The following is an 18,781-nucleotide window of genomic DNA, read 5'->3' as shown; positions in this document are numbered from 1 at the left end:
GACTGCAGCCATGAAATTAAAAGACGCTTACTCCTTGGAAGGAAAGTTATGACCAACCTAAATAGCATATTCAAAAGCAGAGACATTACTTTGCCAACAAAGGTTCGTCTAGTCAAGGCTATGGTTTTTCCTGTGGTCATGTATGGCTGTGAGAGTTGGACTGTGAAGAAGGCTGAGTGCCGAAGAATTGATGCTTTTGAACTGTGGTGCTGGAGAAGACTCTTGAGAGTCCCTTGGAGTGCAAGGAGATCCAACCAGTCCTTTCTGAAGGAGATCAGCCCTGGGATTTCTTTGGAAGGAATGATGCTAAAGCTGAAACTCCAGTACTTTGGCCACCTCATGCAAAGAGTTGACTCATTGGAAAAGATTCAGATGCTGGGAGGGATTGGGGGCAAGAGGAGAAGGGGACGACGGAGGATGAGATGGCTGGATGGCATCACTGACTTGATGGACGTGAGTCTGAGTGAACTCCGGGAGTTGGTGATGGACAGGGAGGCCTGGTGTGCTTGAGATTCATGGGGTCGCAAAAAGTCAGACACGACTGAGCGACTGGTCTGATATTTATTCCTTTTATATTTTAGATTCCATATATAAGTGTAACATACAGTATTTGTTTTTCTTTGTCTGACTTATTTCGCTGAGCCTACTACTCCGCAAGTCCTCCATGTTGTTGCAAGGGGCAGAGTTCTTGGCTGCGTGGCGCTGTGTGTGTGTGAGATCACATCTCCATCTGTCTGTGTGACGCTTAAGTTGCTTCCATACCTTGGCTGTTGGAAATAATGCTGCCGTGAGCACTAGGGTGCAGGTATCTTTTAAAATCAGTGTTTTCATTGTCTTCAGGAGTGGAATTGCTGGATCACATGGTAGTCTGTTTTTAGAACTATTTTGAATTGACTACACCAATTTACATTCCCATGAACAGGGTACAAAGGTTCCCTTTGCTCCACGTCTTTGCTAGTATTTGTTATTTGGGGTCTTTGATGAGGGCTGTTCTGACAGGTGTGATGTGATAGCTCACTCTGGTTTTGACTGCTTTTCCCTGATGACTAACAGTGTGAAGAACCAGCTTTTGGGTTTTTTTTTTCCTCAGGTTTCCTGTTTTCAATTTCATTGATTTCTGCTCTGATTTTTATTATTTCTTCTCTTCCTAGGCTTTTATTTTTCTTAATTACTGATTTCCTAAGATAGAAGGATAAATTATTGATTTTAGATTATTATAATGTTCAGTACTGTAGATTTTCCTGTAAGTACCTTTTTTAAGCTGCATCCCACAAATGTTGATAAGTTATGTTTTCATTTTTATTTAGTCTAAGATATTTTAAAATTTCTTTTGAGAAATCTTCTTTGTGACTTTAGCAGTGTGATGCTTCATCACTAAATAATTGGAGATTTTTCAGCTTTTGATATCTTGTTCAACTTCACTATTGGTTTCAGAGTATCCCTTGTATTATTTCAGTTTTTAAAATGTGAATCTGATCTTTCCTGGTCAATGTTTTTTGTGAACTTGAAAAGAATGTGTATTCTGATGTTTCTAGATGTGGATGTCAATGAAATCCAGTTGACTGATGGTGTTCTCTATATCCTTACTGGTTTTCCTCCTGCTGTCTGCCAATTACAGATGTCTCCAGTTATAATAGTGGATTTGACTGTTTTTCTGGGTAATTCTATCAGTTTTTGCCTCACATCTTTTGACATTTTGTTACTAGATGCATCAACATTAAGAATTGTTGTGCCTTCTTCAAGAATTGACACCCCACATAATGCTTCTCTTTATCCCTGATAATTTTCCTGGTTCTGAAATCCGCTTTGTTTGAAACTAGTATAACTAGTCCAGCTGTCCTTTGATTAGTATTAGCACAGTGTACCTCTCTGCATCCCTTCATGTTAATCTATCTGTGTCTTTATTATAAAATAGGTTTCTTGTAGACAGCACTGGTGGGTCTTATTCTCTTACTCAGTCCGTCAGTTTCTTTTGGTTGTTGTATTTAGACCTCTCACGTTGAAAATGTTGTTATAGTTGGGGTGGTATCAGCCTTTACAGGTGACGCAGATGCTTTCTGACAGATTGTAACCAATCGCTCCTTCTCAGCAGTACCAGCTATGTCACCGCTGCTTTTCTGCTTGCTTCTGAGCACCCTTGACATAACGATACTGTACCCAGAAGCACGACCGTGTTCGCCAGACACATGAACTAACTTACGTGCCTGGACATGTGAACGCACGTTTGCATCTCAAAGTTCGCAGCTTGAAGATTCGTATGTAGGGGGCTTACTGCACATACTACCACTGTAAGCTTCTTGTCCATCGAGTCTTCTCACTCTGTCACTGCTGTTGAGTTTGAGCTTGTTTTTGTATGTCATGCAACACCTCAGACAGCTGCCAGCTGTCCTGGTTCACTCCTGGTTGTGAGCCACAGCTCTGCACATCTGGTGTTGCAAATCTCCCCTGTCCAATAACTCCTTCCACCACTTCGCAACTCACAAGCTTCAGTTCTATTTCACCAACTTCCCCAAGTAACCTTTAGGTCTTTCTCAGTGTAAGGTGCCGTATTTATTATAGTATTTATGTATTTATTGACAATTCAGCATGTGTAAAACCATTGTTATTGAATTTTGGTAGTTTTTAATTGGATTTTTACCTTTTTAAAAAAAGATAGGATGAAGTTTTTGAATGTTGTGCTCTTAAACCCATTTGCTCCTTAAGCACTGTGGTTTTTATTGCATGATGTTGTATACTGCAATGATTTTAAGGAACTCAGATGTCATGATAATAGCAGAACTGACTGTAATTGCTGTATCCCATATCTGCCCATTCCTCTGTCCACCCAGCCATCCATCTTATTTTTTAATGCATTTCGAAGTAAGCAGACTTACGTCCTAATGATTATGGCATGTGTAGCGTTAACTAGAGTTTGATACTTGCTTACTGCTCTTTTAAAAATTATCATAAAAGTTACGTACTGTGAAGTCTGAAGTTTACCATTTGATGAGTAGAAGTGTTTCCTCCTCCTCTTTCCCAGTTAGGCCGTGTCCTCACTGTCTCAGAAGTGCCATTGCTTTCCTTTTGCCAGTTCCAGAGCTTCATATACAGGCAGACTTTGGAGAAATGGCAGGTTCAGTTTCAGACCACCACAGTGAAGCAAATATCACAGTAAAGCAAGTCCCATGAATTTTTTGGTTTCCCAGTACAAATGAGTTATGTTAACATTAAACTATCATCTGTTCATTGTGCAATACATAATGTCAAAAAAAAAGTATATCCCTTAATTTAAAAGTACTTAATTGCTAAAAATGCTAATAATAATGGAAATGGTTGAAATATTACAAGAATTCCCAAAACGTGATAGAGACGCAAAGTGAGCGGATGCTGCTCGAAAGTCGGTGCTGATGGACCTTGTGGACGCAGGGTTGCCACAGACCTTCATTTGGTTGTTTTACAGCTGTATCTGTGAAGCTGAATAAAATGAGGTGTGTCTGCAAAAGGCGTCACAGAGCGTAGACCCTTTTGTTGATTTCTTTGATTCAGGATTGCATTTTTTAGGTCATCCGTGTTGTGTGTATCAGTACTTCATTTTCCATTTTATTTCTGAGTAGAACATGCCAGTTTGTGAATCCGTTCACTTGTTGATAGATACGTGGGCTGTTTGAGTTTTTCCTCTTTTGTGAAGAAAGTTCTCAGGAGCATGGTTAGACAAGTGTCTAGGTGCACGTGTTGCCTTCGTTTCTCTTCTGAGCGGAGCTGCAGGGTCTGGGGGTGAGCATCCACTCAGACGTACGAGAAACTGCCAGCCGTGTTCCCAAGGAGTTGCCCCATTGTACGTTCCCACCAGCAGTGAGTGAAAGTTATCCTTGTGCCAAGTTCTTGGCAGTGCTGGTGTGGCCGGTCTAAAACTGTCACCACCCTGCTGGCTGTGTGCTGGTGCCCCATGGGGTTTAATTTCCCTTCTGTGGTGACCAGTAGTCACTGCAGTGCAGCGCTTCCACGTGCTTCGTGTTTATTTGCAGTTTTCTGTGATATTTTGTGAAGTGTCTATTGAAATCTTCTGTTCGTTTATAAAAATTAGATTGTCTTATGTCTTTGGGGCGAGTTTAATTTTGCTGATGTCTGACTTACGAGTTTGTTATTTTGTGCTTCTTGCTTTCTGTGTCCTAATAGGTATTTGCTTTATCCCTGTGTAAGTGAGATACTTTTACACATTTTCTTTTAGAAGCTTTATACATTTAATCTTTGTGTTTAGGACTGTGATTCATTTTCAGTTGAGTTTTATGTATCGTGTGAGGTAGAGATCAATGTTGACTTTTCCAAATGGATACCAGTTCTGTCACTGTTGATAGAAAGACCTTCCTCACTCTTTGGGACTGTTTGGCACTCCTGTAAAAATGTTAAGTGATTGTCTAAGTGTGGGACTCTTTTGGGTCTCTTTCTGAATCCATTGCGTTGATTTGTTTGTTGATTCTTAATGCCAGTACCACACTGTCCTGATTACTCAGGTTTATGCTAGGTGAATCTTGAGGTCAAATGATGTAAGTCCTCTGTCTGTATTCTCTTTCATACTTTCTTTTGCATATTTTAGATCCTGTTTATTTCAAACGTTAGAATAAGCCTGTCGGTTTTATAGAAACCTCCTAGCATAAGTATAATTGGATTGCATTGACTCTAGAGATCAATTTGGAGAGAATTGTAGCCTTAATAATATTGAGTCTTCTAGTCCATAAATGTGATGTATCTCTCCATTTATTTACATCTTCTTTAATTTCCCCATCATTGTTTGGTAATTTTCAGCTGAGAAATTCTACATGTCTTTTGTTCAGTTCTTAAATGTTTTATGCTTTCTGGTCCTTTTGTAGATGTAATTGTTTTAAAATTTTATCTTTTTAGTGTTTGCTGCCAGTATATACAAATAGAGTAGATACTTTTATATAGTAATTCTGTATCGTGCACCTGTATTTAAATTCACTTATTAACTTTACTGATTATTTTGTGTTTATCTTTTGTTAAAGTAGTGTTATTTACAGATAAAGTCAGATTTATTTCTTCCCCTTTTTCTTCAATAGGATGTTTTTATTAGATGAATATATTTATGTCTATATTTAGCTTTTAGCAATAAGCTATGCTGAACTCTAAAAATGTCATACCATTAATGTACGCAATATTTTTTAGTCAAATTAACCATTCATTTATTCATTCATTCGAAAATGTGTGTTGAGCACCTCCTCTGTGCCAGTCCTCCACTCTGCACGGAGAATAAAATGCTAATAGTCACAGTAACACAGTCCTTGTTATAAATTTGGCACATCTCTGAGTTGTTCCTTGCGTGTGAAAGCCAATGAGGTAGGTTTCGTTATTATCAACAGAATGTTAAAATGAGTAACTTGGCCAGTAAGTTCTCTTTACTCTTGACTAGGGGTCATGTTATACTGTGTCTTTATATGTCAGGTAATTTTGAATTGCATGTTGTAACTGGATTATAATTTTTAAAATTAACAATATTTTTTCAGTAAGTTTAATGACATTTCATAATTTTCTTTGCTAATTGTCATTTCTTTGTCGCACACATTTCCTTCTGGTTTCACTGGACTTCCTACTGAAGTCTGTTCTCAAATAGTTCTTTCGTGAGCATTTGTGGATAGTAGAGTTTTAGCTTTTTATGCCATAGAATGCCTTGTTTTGCCGTCATTCTTGGATGAGGCTTTACCTGGGATTAGGTGCTGGGTTGACAGTTCTTTACTCTAGGTGCTTTGTGCCGTTGTTTACTGTCACCAGCCGCTGCTGGAGAGCAGTCAGCTTTCGTTTTCATTGTCATTCCTTCTGACATGATCTGCCTCTCTCTTGGAAGCTTTTAGGATTTTGTTTGTATCGATAGTCTATAGTGTGTGTGTGTGGATCTATTTTTACCTTTCTCAGTGTGTGATGTGCACTTTCAACTTAACCAAAATATTTTTTAGTTGTGGGAAATCACTAGCTAAACTATCTCAGTAAATACTGGTGTTCCACTGTACTTTTTAATAATGGTGATTCCATTTTTTTTTCTTTAACATAATCCTAAATGTATGTATTTTTTAAATGCTTTTTTTTTTTTAATCGTACTCTCCATTGATGTCTTCTAGAATGAATTCACATTCCAGTTGTGTATTTCGTTGGTCTTATGTACCTTTTTGGGGGGCTTCCTGTGTAGCTCAGCGGGTTAAGAACCTGCCGGTAGTGCAGGGGACTCTGTTCGATTCCTGGGTTGGAAAGTTCCCCTGGAGAAGGGATAGGCTACCCACTCCAGTGTTCTTGGGCTTCCCAGGTGGCTCAGACAGTAAAGAATCTGCCTGCACAAGAATATACAATGGAGAAAAGACAGTCTCTTTAACAAGTGGTGCTGGGAAAACTGGTCAACCACTTGTAAAAGAATGAATCTAGAACACTTTCTAACACCATACACAAAAATAAACTCAAAATGGATTAAAGATCTAAATGTAAGACCAGAAACTATGAAACTCCTAGAGGAAAACATAGGCAACACACTCTCTGACATACATCACAGCAGGATCCACCTCTAATAGAAATGAAAGCAAAAATAAACAAATTAAACTTAAAACCTTTTGCACAATGAAGGAAACTATTAGCAAGGTGAAAAGACAGCCTTCAGAATGGGAGAAAATAATAGCAAACGAAGCAACTGACAAAGAATTAATCTCAAAAATATACAGGCAGCTCATGCAGCTCAATTCCAGAAAAATAAATGACCCAATCAAAAAATGGGCCAAAGAACTAAACAGATATTTCTCCAAAGAAGACATACAGATGGCTAACAAACACATGAAAAGATGCTCAACATCACTCATTATCAGAGAAATGCAAATCAAAACCACAATGAGGTACCATCTCATGCCAGTCAGAATGGTTACTATCAAAAAGTCTACAAACAGTAAATGCTGGAGAAGGTGCGGGAGAAAAGGGAACCCTCTTACACTGTTGCTGGGAATGAAAACTAGTACAGCCACTATGGAGAACAGTGTGGAGACACCTTAAAAAACTGGAAATAGAACTGCCATACGACCCAGCAATCCCACTGCTGGGCATATACACTGAGGAAACCAGAATTGAAAGAGACACGTGTACCCCAGTGTTCATCACAGCACTGTTTATAATAGCCAGGACATGGAAGCAACCAACCTAGATGTCCATCGGCAGACGAATGGATAAGAAAGCAGTGGTACATATACACAATGGAGTATTACTCAGCCATTAAAAAGAATACATTTGAATCAGTTCTAATGAGGTGGATGAAACTGGAGAGTGAAGTAAGCCAGAAAGAGAAACACCAATACAGTATATTAACACATATATTAGAAAGATGGTAATGATGACCCTATATGCAGGACAGCAAAAGAGACACAGATGTAAAGAACAGACTTTTGGACTCTGTGGGAGAAGGAGAGGGTGGGATGATTTGCGAGAATAGCATTGAAACTTGTATATTAGCATATATGAAACAGATCGCCAGTCCAGGTTTGATGCATGGAACAGGGTATTCAGGGCCGGTGCACTGGGATGACTCTGAGGGATGAGATGGGGAGGGAGGTGGGAGGGGGGTTCAGGGTGGGGAACCCATGGCTGATTGATGTGAATGTATGGCAAAAACCACTACAGTATTGTAAAGTAATTAGCCTCCAATTAAATAAATTTTCTAAAAAAAGAATCTGCCTGCTTTGTGGGAGACCGGGGTTCAATTCCTGGGTTGGAAAGATACCCTGGAGGAGGGCATGGCAACCCACTCCAGTATGCTTGCCTGGAGAATTCCCATGGACAGAGGAGCCTGGCGGGCTACAGATCATGGGGTCTCAAAGAGTCGGACACAGTCAAACATGGTACATTTTTGGTGTATTTTAGAATTTTGTTTTTGTGGCATTATTTTAATTAGGAAGGTAAACATTTTTCTTCACTTTGTTTATCTAGTTCTATACTTTTCTCTTTATTACAGTTTATAGTTGCTTTCTAACTCCTGGGCCCTCAGTCGAAAGCCTGGTCTGCATTAGGGTTTCCAGGTTCTTTATTCAGGGTGAGTGTTGCAGGGTGAGTCACAGATGGAGTCAGTAACTTTGTCCAGCTCTTAGCTGCTCCTTCTCCCTCCCCCTTAACTAGGCCACAGTGTCAGATGAGCTTTAGCCAAGGCCGCGGGTGGTATCTGTGTTTTCTTCCCTTCAGGAGGGGAGCCTCTTCCCTGTGGGCTCTAAGCAGTGAGCAGGGCTGATGATCCACTGTAGAGCCCTGTTAGCCTCGGTGCCTCAGGAGGAACTCCTCCCCGTTCATGGGTGTCCGCAGGCCCAGAGCTGTCCCTGCTTGCTTTGTGCTGCTTCTTGGAGGCTCTCTTGTAACTCACTACTTTCTTTAAACATAAATAATTACATTATATGCTGTATTTTCAACAGAGGGGCTGAATCAGAACACCAACTTACCGAGTCTCGACTAGACATCCAACACGTTTCTTCTTGTTTTGTCATTGTTGTGTCCCTGGACACACAACTCTTGTTGGTCATACTGCACTTGTGAATTCCATTATCTGTGAATGGTAATATCTAGTAGGACAGACACTAAGTTATCTTTTATTTAACTTTGTCTTGATCACAATTTTCTATTTTTACATAAGAACTTTAAAATCACCTTGTCTAGTTTTAAAAAGATAGACTCATTTGGAGTCTTATCTTGAACCTCAGTACACATATATATTGATTTTAGAAAGATTGCTATTCTTACGCTGTTACGTTATCCAGATACTCAAATACTCGTTTATTATCACTTTTAAAATAGCACTTTTGAGCTTTACTTGAGCTCTTTATTCATACGTGCATGCTAAGTCCCTTCAGTTGTGTCCGACTCTTTGCAACCTTATGGATGTAGCCCGCCAGGCTCCTTTGTCCATTGGATTCTCCAGGCAAGAATTCTAGAGTGGGTTGCCATTTCCTTCTCCAGGGAATATTCCCGACCCAGGGATCGATCCCGTGTCTCTTAAGTCTCCTGCTTTGGCAGGCAGGTTCTTTACCACCAGCATCACCTGGGAAGCCTCCATCCTTAATGATACCCCTGTTTTATAGTGTCTGTGGTTATTATGATTGGTATCTATAGATTCTCCTTCCTTTCTCTAGCTGATTATTACTAGGAAAGAAATTAAAATATTTCTCTTACATTCAGTCATTTTCCAAAAGTGTATTAGTTGCTCAGTTGTGTCTAGCTCTTTGCGACCTCATGGACTGTAGCCTGTCAAGCTCCTCTATCCATGAAATTCTCCAGGCAAGAATACTGGAGTGGGTGTCTATTACCTTCTCCAGGGGGATCTTAAATTTTCCCAAAATACCTAGTTAATTCTAAAAACTTATATTCCATAGTTTCCGAGGTATATAATCAGAGCAACTACAATTAATATAAATTTATATCTTGTAATATTTATACTTATCTAGTTCTCTTATTAAACTAAAACCTCTAAGACAATGTTTAAAAGTTGTAGGCATCTTTATGCCTGATTTTATTGGAAATGACTTAAGTGTTTCACTGTTGAATACCTTGCTTGTTGCGTTCAGTTCAGTTCAGTTCAATCGCTCAGTCGTGTCCGACTCTTTGTGACCCCATGAATCGCAGCACGCCAGGCCTCCCTTAGATTTGGCAAAAAGTGTGTCTTATTTAGGTACTTCCCTTTTATTTTTATTTGAATTTTTATTAGGAGTGGTAGCTGAATTCATCAAATACCATTTTAAATCTTGCACAATTAGCAATTTAACTAATTGTTAACTAATGGACTCAGTTTGCTTTTTAAAGTTTTTTAAATGAATTGCATACCTTAATGATTACCTTTTGCTCTAGTATTTCTTTTGTAGAGATAATTTTGTTCTCGTGTTTTATACATTAATAATTAAGGCTTTCATGTTTAAGTCCATATCGTCAGTTTGCCTGAATACTTTCGGAAAACCAATACATAGTTACCCTGTAGCACATACTTTTTAGGATATTTAGATATTGCAGATGCTCTTATCTGAATTGGATACTTTTTCAAATTTGTCTCCATGTCTTTGTTGAGGGAGGGGAGGAACTAGATTTTTACTGTGTCCTTTTAAAAGCCACATGCCCCGCTGTACTTTTTGTTAGAATTCTTAATTCCAAATATGTATGTGTAGATAAGTTGGAAAGATTTTTATAATTGTAAGAATACATAAGTAATTCTTTGGGTATGTTTATGAATGATGCTATAGGAATGTACTGTGAGTCTGGGTTTTGTTGTTGCTTAATATTGCCCTTTTTGCTTTTTCATGAATTCTAAGAATTTTTTTGTAGCTACCCTGTGCAGTTCATCTTGGGCTTAATTCTGATAATGTTTGGGAGTGTTTGGTAATTTATACATATATATAACTATAATCAGCTTTTCTTTCTTCCTTTTTTTTAAACAGTTACATGGGAATCGGTCTTTCTGCTCAAGGCGTGAACATGAACAGACTACCAGGTACACTTGTAATTGAATTACAGTGCGGTCTTATGGCTAACTCTGGCTAAAATGGCAAGTAATAACTCGAGATATTAAGTACATCAATCTTCTATATTTTTAATCGCTGTATGAGTTCAGAGTTGAAGCTAAATGGTTTTAATAAATTTTATGCTATTTTGCAAAATATGCCATGCCTCGTTTTGTTTTGCTTGTTTTTGTTTTGTGTGTTGGTATTTTGAACTTCTAGTACATAATGATATCAGCTACTTTAGATGTTTTAATTGGTTGGTTCTGTCTCCTACCCAACACATTCCTGACTTCTAGGAATTCCCCATTTTCAGTTGTTTAATACTCTGGGTATCTAGGCTGATGTTAAAAGTAAACGAAGAAGAAAAAAAGCAAAGGAAGGAAGGTGTGAAACACAGTGGTAGACTGTTTTCCTAAAACCATTAATTGTACCAAAGTGATTCTTCGATTATATTTTCTGATGTTCTGCTTACTAATGTTAAAAATTAACTTTAGAGGAAACTGCTTGAAAATTGAGAGAAAAATCTTGTGTGTTATTTTAAACTCTGTGTGTGTTTAAACCAAATCAAAGCAAAATTCCTTTGGTCTGTTAGCAAAGGAAATATGCATGAGACTGCGTCTTGCTGTTTGTTTGCTTTTTCTGTTAAGAGTCCTCTCTGAGACATAGTTTAGCGTTCTCTGTGGCAGATTTACTTTTGTTAATGTTGTAAGCAGTGTTTTAATACAGAATTTATGTACTGTGATTGTTGAGAATTTAAATGTACTGTTGGAAATTTTACCTTTGGAAAGGGGAAATTTACAGAGATTGTACTGTTCTTGCTTGTCTTGTTATAAATTTGCTGAATAGTTCTAGTATGGGGCAACCTTACTTTTCACTGTAAATATACTGAAACTTTCTCTTTTAGGCTGGGATAAACATTCGTATGGTTACCATGGTGATGATGGACATTCATTTTGTTCTTCTGGAACGGGACAACCTTATGGACCAACTTTTACAACTGGTGACGTCATTGGCTGTTGTGTCAACCTTATCAACAACACCTGCTTCTACACCAAGAATGGACACAGTTTAGGTACTAAAGTAACCAGATGGGGTGCTTATGTACTTACAGCATGGTAGTAATGGTTATTATGTAATTCTCCTTTATGAGTAGATGCCTCTGGAGATTATTTCTTTGTTCTTTCTAGGTAGAAGCTGAGAAAATGGTGAAAATTTAAATCTGAAGTATTATGTAATGGGCACATATTCAATTAAAAATCTTAATTTTTTACGTTGAAGGCCACATGATATCACACCTGTGGGACTAACTAGAAATAACTGCATGCTCAGATATTTATTCTAATAGTGGAAATGCTGCATGCTTTCTGCTCTGCTTTGAATAAAGCCCTTCACAGTATGATCCAGTTTTCTAGATACCGGGTGCCGAGAAAAAAGCCGTCAGTTTTTAGTATAATATGAGGGTAATGACAGAGCATGGAAAAGCTTATGCTCCCAGCGAAATGAAGGGCATTGACATACTGAAAAATCAGGCCTGCTAACAAAAAATTAACAAAGATTGTAACTACAAGCTAGTTCTGCAAAAGGGAGCAGAACTAAAATGAGCAAATGATAACAAAACTTCTAAAAGACAGGTGGCAAATAGATAGATTAGTGAAAACATGAGAAAATCACTCCGCTGTAAGACTAACAGGAAATTAGGGGTTTTGGTTGAATATCTGTACTACTTCAGATTTAATACTTTTATGCTCCCTTTTGTTAGATTTTTTTTGTCTTTGTTTTGTATTAAAGTAAGTATAAAGGATAGCAAGGTTGATGCTTTAAAAAAAGTTTCATATTTTTAACTGTTTAGAACATTCTTGATTTATAGCAGGTTATTTCTGATGAGATAAAGTGAAAGAAGGCATCAACTAATCCCCAAAGGCAGAAGATTCAGTTTGCTTATAAACAGTATTTAAAAATTAAACTGCAGATAGTATGCTTAGACATATAATAAATATTCTTTAATATAGTGCAAAAACTATTCTGTAATTTAATAGTAGAGAATTCTAAATTTTGGGCTATGTTGGTAATAGTTATTTGGGTTTTTTAGTGTCTCGACATACTCCTTATATAATGTTACTGTCTTAGTCATAGTTAGTTACATTTGGCTTAAAACTTTTCCTTCTGATTATTACTGTTGATTCTGAAGTTCTGTGCTGGCTAACTTAAAAGCTCTCACAAGTCCACAGAGACTCTTAACATTCTTTTCAGTACAAGACTGTTGATAAAGGATGCCATGTATGGTGTGTGTATTTGTGATCCGATTGTTATTGGCAGACTGGTTTCCAGAAGGACACAGCCCTTCTAGTTTGTTGTTGCTCTTCAGGCTCTGTCTGACTTGTCAAAGCAGTTAACTGGGATAGTCTTCATTGGCTTGGCTGCTTAAGGTATTTAAGATCTTAAACCAGAAGTCTGCCTTCAGGTAGGACCTTTGGTTCAGTAATGCAAAGATGACATTTTTAAAACCAAAATGAATTTTTTTATAGTTTGCAAAAACTTTATTTCAGAGAAGAAATTTTATTTTGGGACTTGAGAAGATCATAGGTGATGTAATATTATTTTTTTTCCTATTAGATTTTCACAAGCATTTACATTGAGATTTTTCTCTTGCGTAAGGAAGTTGTTTTTAAAATATGTTGTTGTTGTTCAGTCCCTAAGTTGTGTCCGACTCTTTGTGACCCCATGAACTGCAGCACATGGGATGCTGTTTAAGAACAAGGGTACTTGATGGAAGCATGTTCTAAAATTGTCAGTTTGAAACAGTTGGCATTATTCATTCATAAACCTAATATGTATTTGTCAAGCACATGGAGGGTCAGGATAGCAGTAGTCAGTATGGGAGTTCAGTTGTCTGGGTTTTTCTCCTGGCTTGGGCTTGTGACCTTAGGCGAGTTACTTACACATCTGTGTGCCTCAGATCATAAAACCAGATCGCTGTAACATGTGCCTGTTGAGGTTGCTGGGGCGGACTGAAGTGATGCACGTGAAGCTAAGTGATTGCCTTCCCCTGAGTGAGTGCTCAGAAAGTGGTGTTCATTATCGTTTGCCAGACTCTGGCCCAGGTGCTGGGGATACAGTGAGCAAGAATTATTCCTCTGGAGCAGAGGTCAGCAAGCTATGATGGCCCACAGGCCAGATCAGTCTCGTGTCTGCTTTCTAAGTAAAGTGTCACTGAAACCCAGTCACCACCACCCCCACCCCTGGTTCATTTGCTTTCTGTATGTGGCTGCTGTCCTGCTACTGTAGCAGAATTAAGTAGTTGAAACAAGCCTAGAGAGCTGACCCCTTACAGACTAATGTGTTTCTCTCTGGACCAGATTCTAGCATCTAGAAGATAAAATATTACTCAGCTACTTTTCCCTTGTATTTCGCAAAATGGATAATTTGTGCCCCAAAGCTTGGTACATGCTTAGTTTCTGTCTCATGGAGGTTTTCAAAATGTATATTTATTTACTGTATAAAGAGAAATGAAGGGGGTTTTGAGGAAATAATTAAAGGAGAAACATTTCAGTATGCAAGTTAATTCATTTGAATTTTTAAATTTTGTTATAATTCTTCAGTAGACAGTTACTTTTCTAAAAGTCTCTTGATAATCAGATTAGGAAATTGGGAAAAAATTGTTTTCTGTGTAAAACTTAAATAATTGTTCAGCTTGTTAAAGTGCCATTTTTGTGGTCTGAATATGTATAGGTTGTGTTTAATATATTTGACAGTGTTCAAAAGTGTTATTCTATAGAATTAAGTTGGATACTTCATTAGAGATTTTGGTAAAGTGAGGAAGGATCTCAGTAATTACTGACAAAAGTAAATTTTTGCTTAAACGATATAAATTTAGACAGTTTATCGATAGACATTTTTGAAGGAAAGTGATTAGGCTGCTGTTTTATGAAAGGTGGTAAAATTATATATGGTCATGTTTTATTTATTCTTGCTGTTTTCTTTGTTCTTAGTTTTCTGAAATTTTTAGGATAAATTCTCACATTTGTTTGGCCCACAATCACTTTACTTTCTGTTTATTAATGAAACTAAAGGTAATCTGAACGTTTTCACTTTTGACAAGTTAACATATGAGTTTACTGGTTTTTAAAAGTCATAAAAACAGTATTTTAATTACAAAGCACTATTTTTACATTTATTTCAAGGCATATATAGTAGAGATTTATAGTCAGTTTGCCTTTTAACTTTATTACTTTAATGAATAGAGTCAGATGTATTTTCTGAAGGCACAGCACAACGGTAGAGCTACAGACTCTCAACTGGGAAGAGACCTTAAAGATGATGTTTCAACAGGAGGGCCCTCATTATTTTAGGTGGTGATCATCACCATAGAGGGCGGGATGCTGGCATGGTTTGACTTTGTCTTAATGTGTGTTTAAACTGAAGAACTGCGATTAGCCAAGTCAGCAGTACCACCCCCTCCCATTATTATAGAGCTCAGTCTTTTTAAACATATGACTGAGGTCCTATAGAAATATCTGGTTTGTTTATTATCTTATTTTCAGCTAAGTAATTTATTTGAATATTTAAAGGGTGATTACATCATCACTTTGGGATGTCAGTAGATTTATTCCAGTGATGTTGCCATTGTTCAAATGTATTTGGTACATAACTGTTGAAATTACTGTCAGAGGGCATTTAAGAGAAATTTTCAACTGTATGTATCTTTGTCCTTTGAAAGAGGAATTAATTTTGTTTTCTAGAGTGATCAAAACTTTGTATTTTTATGAGAATTTTTTAAAGTAAACAAAGCTACTATATTTTCTATTCACCCCTTTTTGTAACAGAAAATCTTTCCTTTTCCCTTAAAATTATTTAAAAGCTAAATCTAGGTAAGGAAGATTTAAATAACAAGGCCAGATAAAGCAGCTTAGGTGTCAGTCAGAAATTAAATGTAATTATTTTGCAACCAGTTTTCTTTTTCCTCACATAGCTTTGAATATTTATCTGAAACCATTTCAGAAATCCTGGAGGCAACTACCGTACCCCAGAAATAAAATTGGCGTGTCCCTAACAAGGGTCACGAGCTTGACACAGGATGGCATTCACTCAGACCTGCATAAGTGTTATTGAGAGAAAAATTAGTCTTGTTATTTTATATTTAGCTTTTTAATTTTTTCCTTCCTTTGCTGTATTTTCCCTTCTTTTTGGTGAGAAATTCAGCTTGTCACCATACTCTGCCTGAAAAACGACTTCTAACGCCATTTTCCTTTCCTTTTAGGTATCGCTTTCACCGACTTACCGGTAAGACAGACTTTCTTGTAAAAGTAGTTTTGTATTTTTAATTAAAAGAAGTATATAGAAACTAGTACTACTCACGTTTAAAATGCAGTCTTACTGATAATAAGTTTATAAGCCGTGCCGCACGTGCACCAGAGCGCCTTTCATGAGCTGCCATCGGTGCGGACCGGCAGAAAGTAAGCCGAGTTGCACTGGGCCCCGCTGCCCAGGGGAACTTAGCTGTGGCTGAGAACCAAATCGGACATGTTTGTTTAGAAGACACTTTTTAGTATCACTGTGGATTCGTTTGAAATATGTTTCTCTTTTATTGTTGGGCTTTTTAGTAAGTGGCTGTGTGACAGTCATTTACTAATTCAGCGTCTGTTGATGCCACTGTGTGGCGAGTTCTCTGCTTGCTTTTATTCAACAAAACAGATGGAGGTCTCTGTCCTTTCGGAGTATTCAAGTTGAGGACCTTAATAAATAATGCATTAAAAATATTTTTAAAAATTTAAATACTTTTTAAAGGGAGAAAACAGTAGTGCCTGAGAGGACCAAAGACAGCACCCAGGTGGCACAGTTTGCTCACCGTTGTTCAAGCTGATTGCTGAGCAGAATCTTTGGAGGAAGCGAGGATATGGAGAACAAGAACGTTCCAGGCAGAGGGAGTAGTTAGGGGGCGGGCACTCAGGCAGGAGCGCGTGGGGCGTGTTTGAAGAGCGTGCAGGGAGGTAGAGAGACTGAGGCGGGCGGAGTCAGACCCCAGGGTGGGGCGGAGTCAGACCCGAGGGCACCTGGGCATTGACTTTGAATGAAGGACGCTGACAGTGCAGAGGTTAGCTGTTGTGATACACCGGATGACAGAGAGACGGCAGCTGGGGGAGTAAAGACAGAAACAAGCCAACTGTGAGGGGCTGCTGCAGAAACTCAGGCAGGAGATGCTGGTGACTCAGCCTCTGGAGACATAAGGAGTGGTTCCATTCTAGACACCTTACATCCCAAATCTAAGCCTCTGTCAGTTGTAACATGCATCATATATAGCCCTAAAGGGAGTGGGGACTAATAAACTCTGATACAGCGCTTTCTTATCATTTAGGACTGATAGTTTATATTCACTGATCTCTTCAGATATTTAAATCTATTAATAAACTTTTGATCGGTATCATTTATTGTATGCCTGAAACAGAACTTTAAGAAGCAGTGACCAGTGAGTGGGGCAGGAGGAGGACCAAGAATTGGGTGTCCTCCTTCAGAGCCAACTGAAGAAGATCTGTCCGGAAGGAAGGAGAAGCCAGCGTGTCAGATGCCGCTGTGATGTATCGCGTCACACGGGCTGAGGATTGACCGGCGGGCTTATTGTCAGGGTTAGCAGGGTGTCTGCTTGCTGTTGAGAATGATACAGTAGCAAGAAAAACAGGGGATGTTGTATATCCAGAGGGAAAGTAGCCGTGATCCTGCCCTTGAATGGACAGGGGGTGATCCCGTGGGTGAGTGGAAAGGAGAGGCTTTCGAGAAGAGTGTCTGGTGGGGGCGGCTGGGTGTTGGTCCAGGTGCAGGTACGAGGGCCCAGGTAGCTCAGTCTTGTTGCAGACGTTTTGCTCAGACTCTCCGAGTCACGTGGATTTGGTGAAAGGGCGTATATAGCTGGTTTGATTTTTTTTTTTTCTTTCTTTCTTCTCCCAGTTTTTGTGGCTCTAAGCAAGTAAAATCAACTTGTCAGTAGATTTTGTTCCTTACTGACAGATAGTGGTGATCATTTTAAAAAGGCGTAGCTAGTTTTAGATATGTTGACTGTTTGGGGTTGCCTTCTGATCATTTTTTGTCCCATTTTAGAATCACCAGTTATATTTTTTGCCTTGTCTTTAATTAGCCAAGGGTGATGTTCATTTCTACCTCAGTGGGTAAAGTGGTGGTTAGGGTGGTGGTTGTAAGTTTTCTGTTAATAACACAGTGGTTCTGAGAGCTCTTTATTTTTGTGACTGTGAGATCTTCTGGGACTTCCACACACAACATATCATTCTTCTACTTAAAAAGGAAAGAAAGTTAGTCTTTCTCTTAGAGTCCCCACCACCTGTGATCCTTCACTAGACAGTCACAGCAGTCAGCCTCCGTGGAGGGGATGTTTACAGAAAAAAAGCTTACGTATTATGGAACCAGAGGGTGCTTTACATCTCTGAAAACTGGAGATGTTTTTCAAAATGATCATTCTTCCCCAGCTCACCTCACCATCTTTAGATATGATGATGGTGTTGAGTGTATGGCCTTCTAGATCTGTTTTAAACTTACGTTGGCCAGTGTGTCCGTGACTGTCGGCTGGAGGAAGGTGGGTCGTAGCTGAGGCACTGTTCTGGTAGCTTGCTTTTTTCACTTAGTGATGTGTGTTGTGCCTCTTTCTGCATCAGTGTACACGTTTTTAACGCTTTCTTTTTGCTTGTTTTTATAATATCTTATTGTAAGATGCACTGCAACGATTTAAAGATGTATGTTTTTGCGTATTTGACATTTATGAAAGGGGGTGTATCCTAGAAATCCATGGCCTGTCACAGTTTAATGGACAGTGTTTCTTAGACATGAAATGATGGTAGATCTTATAGTCAGTGCGGGCTGAGCTTCCCTGATTGTGGTATATAATACCACCTGTGAATGGACATTCTTTTTAATTTTTTATTTGCTATTAAAAATAATGCTGCAGGACATATATCTTTGCACATGTTTGTTTTTCTGTAGGATTAATTTCTTACAAGAAAAGGACTAATTATCAGCAAGGAAATTGAATCGGTAATTTCAAAATCAGACAAGAAAAAGAAATAAAAGCAATTCAAATTGGAAAGAAAGAAGTAAAGTAAAATTGTCTTGTCAGTCTTAATAGATTTTGCCAAATATCTTTCTTACAAGGTTATATTGGTTCATATTTCTATGTACAGTGAATGAGAGGGCTTATTTTCTCAGCCTTCATCAACACTGGGTGTTCTCAGCTTTTAAAATCTTAATCTGTTGTGCAAAATAATCTGCTTATTTTAATTTGCATTTAAGAAATT

General features: G+C 38.3%; 1 protein-coding gene across 1 annotated transcript in view; it reads left to right on the top strand.

The window, feature by feature from the left end:
• Nucleotides 1-18,781, top strand: part of RANBP9 (RAN binding protein 9) — a 73,782-nt gene that overhangs the window by 30,394 nt on the left and 24,607 nt on the right. Inside the window, exons 3-5 of the mRNA XM_010848826.1 lie at nt 10,425-10,477; nt 11,392-11,559; nt 15,745-15,767. Of these exons, the coding sequence (XP_010847128.1) occupies nt 10,425-10,477; nt 11,392-11,559; nt 15,745-15,767 (244 nt within the window). The remainder of the gene's footprint in view (nt 1-10,424; nt 10,478-11,391; nt 11,560-15,744; nt 15,768-18,781) is intronic.

This window comes from Bison bison, unplaced genomic scaffold (assembly GCF_000754665.1).
Source record: "Bison bison bison isolate TAMUID 2011002044 unplaced genomic scaffold, Bison_UMD1.0 scf7180017864274, whole genome shotgun sequence".
Lineage (NCBI taxonomy): Eukaryota > Metazoa > Chordata > Mammalia > Artiodactyla > Bovidae > Bison > Bison bison.
This window is presented reverse-complemented; position numbering and strand designations above follow the sequence as displayed.